This window comes from Nannobrachium achirus (assembly GCF_963921795.1).
Source record: "Nannobrachium achirus genome assembly, chromosome: 16".
Taxonomy (NCBI): domain Eukaryota; kingdom Metazoa; phylum Chordata; class Actinopteri; order Myctophiformes; family Myctophidae; genus Nannobrachium; species Nannobrachium achirus.
In genome coordinates this window covers 62,997,486-63,005,632 of record NC_137823.1, presented here as the reverse complement: position 1 = coordinate 63,005,632, position 8,147 = coordinate 62,997,486, and the positions used below count along the sequence as shown (strand labels likewise).

General features: G+C 45.9%; 1 protein-coding gene across 2 annotated transcripts; it reads left to right on the top strand.

Moving 5' to 3' along the window:
- Positions 1–292: 292 nt before the first annotated feature.
- On the top strand, positions 293–5,557 carry mgat2 (alpha-1,6-mannosyl-glycoprotein 2-beta-N-acetylglucosaminyltransferase). 2 transcript variants are annotated; one of them, XM_080744563.1, is made up of 2 exons: positions 293–530; positions 3,625–5,557. In XM_080744563.1, the coding sequence occupies exons 1-2, from the start codon at positions 468–470 to the stop codon at positions 5,173–5,175; spliced, it is 1,614 nt and encodes a 537-aa protein (XP_080600689.1). In that variant the 5' UTR covers positions 293–467; the 3' UTR covers positions 5,176–5,557. The 2 variants fall into 2 exon arrangements, with proteins under 2 accessions (XP_080600689.1, XP_080600690.1); XM_080744564.1 differs by having other exon boundaries at positions 3,360–5,557.
- Positions 5,558–8,147: the final 2,590 nt, after the last annotated feature.

The window sequence follows — 8,147 nt, the reverse complement described above, 5'->3', positions numbered from 1 at the left end:
GGACAGCCGACATGCCCAGCTGGTTTCCATTGAGATTACATTGAATTACCAAGCAAAACGTTCAACTATATATCTGTAGTGTGAATGAGGCATAAGGGTTTAGGGACCGAATAGTTTTTTTCCCCCTTCTTCTTCTTTTTCTATTTTACTGTGAACATTATTGAGAACCAATTATATGAAGATAAGGTTGAAAAGTGAGTTAAGTCGTCCTTAACTCTTATTTTGAAGTCCACCTCACCGGACGTGGAGCACGCATGGTCGCTAACTTGACACACCAGCAGCAGCAGCAGCAGCACCGTGTAGCGGTTCTCCTCCTCCTCTCAGCTCTCTGTACCGTTCTGTTGCTTCTTGCGATCTGCAGACAGACAGACACTAGAGAGACAGACAGACAGACAGACAGACAGACAGACAGACAGACAGCAGTACTACAGTATGGAGGAGAAGGAGAGTCTCTCGTCGCCGTACTGATGAAGATTCTCCTCGCCGAACCGCCTGCGACGCGCACAACGGCCGTTTTTACACCCAAAGAGGTAAACAACGGTCAAAACACCATGGATGTGTGCGTGTGTTTTATTCAAGCTGCAAAAATGGACGCTTTAGTTTTCATGTGGAGACGTATAGAGAGGGGGGGGGGGGGGGGGGGTCTGGATACTGCTATAGCAGAGGCGTCCATTTGGGTATGGCAACTGCCATACCTTGGCTATAGGGAAAACAATATATATGTACTAATTAAAATAAATTCCTCATGCTTGTTGCTAAGGTATGGCAACATGACTGGACACCAGTCATGTTGCCATACCTTAGCTTTTGCTGAAGTGACGCCACTGGCTGCTAGCCTGCTACTGCATTTAGCATGACGCTATGGCTGTGCTGCTGTATATGAATGAATTATTATGTTATTATTATGTACAGTCTCTGCCTTGGCTTCAGCCTGCCCTGTCGTGTTGTTAACGGATGATTTGGAGCGTTAAACTGTTATGTTATGTGTTACACTGATGGCCTTAACGATGCTTTCATCAGGCCTGGAAACATGTTAGTTAAACGCACCAAAACGCCCAGTTATTTCCATAATAAACTCTTCAGTTGGTACACATAGGAACCATCATGGGTGTTGATTGATTTAACAGTGCAAAAAAATTGGAACCTTTCCATTTTGCACGCTCGCAGTTGATTTAAACTCTTTGGATTTGTGTCACTGACTGTGTGTTCCAAAAAAGATTTGTAGGCTGGTGTTTTGTAAACAGAAATGTTTCGTGTTTCATTGCAGTGCTTGCACTACGCATCCTAAAACAAGACTCGACATATTAAACTATGAACAACATGGACTGGCAAACATGGAATTAACAGGGATTTTTCTTTTCATTTGGCTTTGTATTTGCCAACTTTTAATACTTTATTAACTCATATGCTGCCATTTAACAATACCTTCGTACTCTTTAACTGCCATTCGTCTCCATAGACTTCCATGTAATTCATAGTGCACGGATCATGCACACCCATGCCTAGATAATGCACCACGTGTGTCCACATTGCTCACAGCTTTCAAACAAAAAAATCCGAATGGAAATCCGTTCAGGCATTCATGAGATAGCAGCCATTATGTTTTACACTGTTGTGAGCTTGGAGGTCTGCTACCTGAGTTGTATGGGGGTTGTATGGGGGTTAAACAAGCAATTTCGCGATCGCTATCATGCCTACTAACGTTTTTGGGGTCCAAAAAAAATAAAAAAAAAAAAAAAAAAAAAAAAAAAAAAACTTTTTTTTTTTTTTTTTTTTTTTATTCACGGGATTCACGGGCGTGGCAGGGTGGGACAACGGGATTTTTAAGGGATTCACGTTTTTGGCAGTTAATGAGTTAACAGTTTGCAAAATAAATGTACACATTTTTATACAAAAAGGAAGGTGTTGAAAGGATGATACAAAATGCTGCCCCCCAAGCAAGGTCTTATTATTTGCATTGTGGTCCTGGTGTATTCACTTTGACAGGCCAAACAAGTTATGTGAGGTTTTAGGAGGAAGTATTAGGTAAATATACTGTAACGCCACACCACCATCATGTTGTAAATGAATACAGGGACACGTACCATTTAGGATGGCTTCGGGCCAGGCTGGTCACTGTGACTGTGCACACATTATGTTTGGTTCATAACTAGGAGTTATTGAACTGTGTGTGCCTGATGGAGACTTGAGTCCACTAGTACAGTGGTTCTCAACCTGTGGGTCGGTCAAATTATTTTGGGGGGTCTCCAGATGATTAACTTAATGTGAAACATTGTTTTCTGACTTTTCTCACTCAACAGTAAAAAAAACAAAAAAAAAAAAAAACATACAGTTTAAGTGTATAGAGGGTATCTGCACATTTTTAAGTGACAATTCAAGGACTTTTTAATGCCTCTAAAATGCAATTTAAACTGGACAAACTGTCAAATATTAGTGGCAGAAATTGTGAAAATAGCCGATCTACAAGCTCACAACGTGAGGCGTTGTGAGCTTGTAGATCTGCTAATTTCACAATAGAACCGTGTTATACAAAATGTAATGCCTCAACTCTTAGTGCTCGTCAGGGTGGGGGGGGGGGGGGTCCCCAGTTAAAATATGATTATTTTGGGGGTCGCGGCCTGAAAAGGTTGAGAACCACTGCAGTAGTACAACTGCTCTCCACGTTATTGGTATGTGTTGATGCATAATATTATTGATTATGATGATTGCAGCGTGACTGACAGACTGGTTGTTTTGCCAAAAGGTTTCTGACCCAGTGCTGCTGCAAAGGATTAATCGATTAGATGTCATCATCTATAATTAATCGCTGACTAGTTTGAGTCATTCTTTGAGAAAAAACATTTGGGCTATTCAGAGCTATTTCTGTATCCACAACCTTCCAACATCCCATTGAGCAGAATGTGCAGGCAGCTTCCGGCGCCGCAGCCGAGAGTGATATACAAGCTCACAACGGTTGCATCTGCGACGCGATGTGAGCTTGTATGTCTGCTGTTAACCGGAAGTGTCCCGCAGATAATGCTACAGTAGATTCTAGCGGAAACAGGTGGATAAAATAGGCCTTTTAAAGAACAACACTTATGTTATGGCATACCACAAATATTTCAAATCCCAGTCGCGTCACTTTCTAAAGAAAATGACCTGATATATCAATACTTTTGTCATGTGCTTGTTGTTGCAAACTGCTAATAAAGTAATCAATCAATTTATCATGTCCATATTTGGATGGGAGGATGTCATATATGGCGTCATCGACATCCCTGTTTAAAATGCACCTGATTGCTGTGTGTATGCTATTATCAAGAAGTACCGTAGTTTTATCCATCTAATTTGATATTGTTTGCTTGTGCTTGTTTTTGCAGTCAGTGGGTTCATTGCACACTCCTCCCCTGCTGACTCCCAGCACCCAGCATGCCTTATGGAGCTTTCCTCCTGCTCCACTGACATTCCTGAGGAATCCATGTTTACATTCCCACAGTTTGCATCACCAACTATCAACTTAATAATAATAAGCACCCTTTTATAACCGAACCCCCTGAAACCCCCAAGCACAGCAACCGCCGCTAACCTGCAGAAACCCTGCTTGCTCTTTTCTCTGTTTCTCTACAATCAACCCTCCCTCCTCAGCCCTTTGCACCGAGGGGTGACTCCTTCTTCTTGCCTATCATGAGATTCCGAATCTACAAGAGGAAGGTGGTGATCCTGACGCTGGTGGTGTTGGTGTGTGGCCTTGCTTTCTGGAGCAGCGGGAGGCAGAAGAAGAGCGGCAGCAATGGCGTGGCCGTGGAGTCCTCTTTCCCCAAGGAGGCGGCGGCGGCGGCGGAGCAGGGCGGCGGTGTGCGGAGAGCAGGCGGCAGCAGCAGCAGCAGCGTCAGCAGTAGCAGCAGCAACAACGTCAACAACAACAACCAGGTGCAGCAGATTCACAACACGCCTGCCGCCAGCCGGGCTCCTCCAGTGCCTCCACTCGTCATCCAAGCCAACAACAACGACAGCCACGCTGCAGCAGAGAAGGAGAGGGAGAAAGAGAAGGCTGCTGCTGCAGCCAATAACAACAACAACAAGCCAGAGGTGGACAACACCACGCTGGTCTACCGGGGCATCGTCTTCCAGCTCAACTTCGACCAGACCATCAGGAACGAGGAGCGGTTCCGGGCGGCGCGGCAGAAGGACGACCTGGTGGTGGTGGTCCAGGTGCACAACCGGCCCGACTACCTCAAGCTGCTGGTGGACTCGTTACGCAAGGCCAGGGGCGTGGAGGGCATCCTGCTGATCTTCAGCCACGACTTCTGGTCCCCGGAGATCAACCAGGTGGTCGCCTCGGTGGACTTCTGCCAAGTCCTTCAGATCTTCTTCCCCTTCAGCATCCAGCTGTACCCTCAGGAGTTCCCCGGCCACGACCCCTCGGACTGCCCCCGGGACGTCTCCAAGAGCGACGCCTTAAAGATGGGCTGCATCAACGCCGAGTTCCCCGACTCGTTCGGCCACTACCGCGAGGCCAAGTTCTCGCAGACCAAGCACCACTGGTGGTGGAAGCTGCACTTTGTGTTCGACAGGGTGAAGGCCCTCAAGGACCACCGGGGCCAGGTGCTGCTCATCGAGGAGGACCACTACGTGTCCCCGGACTTCCTGCACGTGCTGAGGCTGATGGCGGCGCTCAAGCGGGAGCAGTGTGCCGACTGCGACGTGCTGTCCCTGGGGAGCTACAGCCACATCGGCTACTCCAGCAAGGCCAACAAGGTGGAGGTGAAGGCCTGGAAGTCCACGGAGCACAACATGGGCATGGCGCTGGGCCGCGACACCTACGAGAGGCTCCTCCGCTGCACGGACGCCTTCTGCACCTACGACGACTACAACTGGGACTGGTCCCTGCAGTACCTGACCGTGGCCTGCCTGCCCTCCTACTGGAAGGTGATGGTGAGCGAGGCGCCGCGCGTCTTCCACGCCGGCGACTGCGGCATGCACCACAAGAAGAGCGCCTGCGCGCCGCTCAGCCAGAAGACCAAGATCGAGAACGTGTTGCAGAGCAGCGGCAACCAGCTGTTCCCCAAGAACCTGCTGATCACCAAGAGACTGCCGGCCAACGGGGCGGGGGGCGTGGCGCCGCACGTCAAGAACGGGGGCTGGGGCGACATCAGGGACCATGAACTCTGTAAGAGCTACCTTCGATTACAGTGACCTTAAATTACCTTCGATTACAGTGACCTTAAAATTGCTACTATTGTATCGTCGCTGTCGGGTGGAAACCTTGTGTGTCCGAAAACCGCTTGTTTTTTGTATTTATCATTTAAAAAAATGATTTAAACTAGCGAAAACGGACGATCTACAAGCAACACAACGCCTCGCACCCCGCTTGTAGATCTGCTGTTTTCACTAGTCTTGTGCGACGGCCTTGTATGACGAAAAAAAAAAAGTACAAATTTGAAACTTGGAGATACGAGGTTTCTGCCCGACAGTGACGATATATATATATTATATATATATATATATATATATTACTATCTCTCTTTTGCATCCTGTTTAAAGAACGAAAGTGTTTTAAAAAGAAATCTTTATGGACTACTCTTCATATTGCCTGTTTTAATGGACTGTTCAAATAAAAAGAATGTTGGGTTTGAGCCACTTTTGTCGCTAGTAATATCTTTACGTTGTGGTTATTTATTTATTTATGATGTATTTTAGGTTTTGCAACTGTTGAATATCTATAGCGATTATTCTATTGATAAGCTTTTGATTAATCGAATAATCAAGAAACGTTTTTTTTTGTGATAATTTTATTATCTATTCTTTAGTAGTTTTTTGTAATCCGCTAAATCAATTAGTGAAATGAAAGCCTGGTTTTTATACTTTGTTGCATAACGGTGTCGGGCAAACGCAGCAAAGATAGTTGATCTACAAGCTCACAATGTGTCGCCATGCGTGCTCTGTGAGCTTGTAGATCTGCTATTTTGGGTACTTTTGAAAATCAATTACATTATTAACCCCAATTACAGTGAAGATGTAGCCTGATTTCAGACTCAGCTCACGCTTTAGTCTGAAGCTGTGGCCTGTTCTAAACGATTTACGGGGGAGGGACTTTTTTTGCGAGCGTGCACAAGCGTGCGCACGCGCGCGTGAGTGATCACGACGCATGGTGCTCGCGTCCTCGCGACACACGGTGATCGCGACGCACGGCCGCGGTGTGTGTGTTTGTGTGTGTGTCTCTGTCTGTGCCAGTGACTGCTTCCACACAGAACTGCGACCATTAACAAACATGTAATCAACATTAACAGCTTGTGAACTCAGCGTGTGCGTGTGTGTGTATGTGTGCCTGTCATGTGTGAACTTCGTTTGAAATCGTTTCAACTGCTGCGCTGATTGGATATTCGTTAGACCCACCTCCACCCCCCGCGCTCATTGGAGCAACCGATTTTTAGGTTGCTAAAAACCGATTCATGTACTGAGCTCCAGACCAAAGAAAGAGTCCACTCGGAGAGTGGGCGGGGTCTATGGTCTGGAACCAGGCAAGTGAAGATGCGTTGTGAGCTTGTAGATCTGCTATTTTGGGTAAATCGATTACATTAACCCCAATTATTTTTGAAAATGGATTAAATTGATTAGTTTGACTGTTGCACCCTAATGTATTTCTAACTTTACTACAAGCATGCTATAGCAGGGGTCTTCAACAGGGGGTCCGGGACCCCTAGGGGGTCCTCAGAGTTACTACAGGGGGTCCTCCAAATTGTTCTGTGATAGAAACCTTTTTCTCCTTTTTGTCAGACCCAGAGGGTCGACCTACAGAAGGCTTTGTCCGTCCCATTTTCATGGAGAAAATGGGACATTTTCATGGAGAAAATGGGACATTTTCTCCATAGATGGTCATGATGATGACATGATGATGACATGCCTTCAAAAGGCAGACGAAGTATGTCACAAATGATGATGACAGACAGACCTTCAGACCTTTGTGGCCATTCCAGTCCAGAATGAACATGTCACAAATGATGATGACATGAGGGAGGGACAGACAGCCTATAAAGGGACAGACAGCCTATGAATTTACCATTAAATCTATAGGTCGACCCTCTGGGTCTGACAACCCAGGGGGTTGGCAGAACCGGGGTCTGGCACAACCAGGTTGACCTGGTCTAGTTTTTATATGAACGGCTTGAACCCTAATGTCCTTAAGCCAAAAATGTGAGCCTGTAGATCGGCTATTTTCAGCAAAAAGGTTTGGTGTAGAGGGGGAAAAGGAACAGACTTAAGTACAGAGTGAAAGGTAGAGTTTATTAAGTATTGACGGTTCAAGTGGTTAAATATCTGAAAACACAAATTGACATGAATCCAAAATACACTGATGATTGTGCTGTCAAACAATGAAACTATATTGAATCTATGAACAGGTTGTGGGGGTCCCTGCGTTATGTCTCTCTCGACTAAGGGGTCCTCGGCCTGAAAACGTTGAAGACCCCTGTGCTATAGTATTGTTTATAACGGGTTGGAAATGAAGTTATATTTCCTGATGTCTGCTGTAGATGTAGCACACACCTCGTTCGCACACAGCTGAGACGGCGTTATAGCGAGGCTCCCGCCGGGGCGCTCATAAATCTCATGAATCTGTGGATTTAGCAATCCCTGTGCGCATGCATAATTAATTCGGAGGAGGTATTTATATCGCAAATTTGCTGAGATGAAAGGAGGCATCCTCCGAGACACCTTGTTCCAATTAAATTATCTTCAGTTTGATCCTCAACAGGTTTTCTGTGGCCCACAGTGAGTGTTGTTATTCAGTCACGCCAACAGAACCATGCACTGAAACAGGGGCGTCACACCAAATTCTGGGCCCCTGGGTACAAGGATTCACTGCGGGCCCCCCATGAATGTTAACTATTGAAAAATAGCAGATATAGAAGCTCACAGCGCGGCACCGAGTGCCGCGCTGCAAGCTTGTAGATCTGCTATTTTTGAAAAATCGTGAAAATGTATGCAAGAAACCTATGTCAAGGACCCCCAAGATGATATGTATATGGCCACGGACCCCGATCTCAAAATATTTAGTTCCAGGGACCCCCCCAGAAGCAAAATTTGAGTTAGAAATGTTTGCTTAAAAAATACATATATTCAAAGATTTTTTCAAACTTTTCAAAAATAGCAGATCTACAAGCTCGCAG

Bases quoted from the DNA above. Each gene is read 5' to 3' on its own strand.
- mgat2 (XM_080744563.1), top strand. From the start codon at position 468: ATGAAGATTCTCCTCGCCGAACCGCCTGCGACGCGCACAACGGCCGTT. The intron at 531-3,624 runs GTAAACAACGGT...CTCCCTCCTCAG, and splicing joins CCGTTTTTACACCCAAAGAG to CCCTTTGCACCGAGGGGTGA.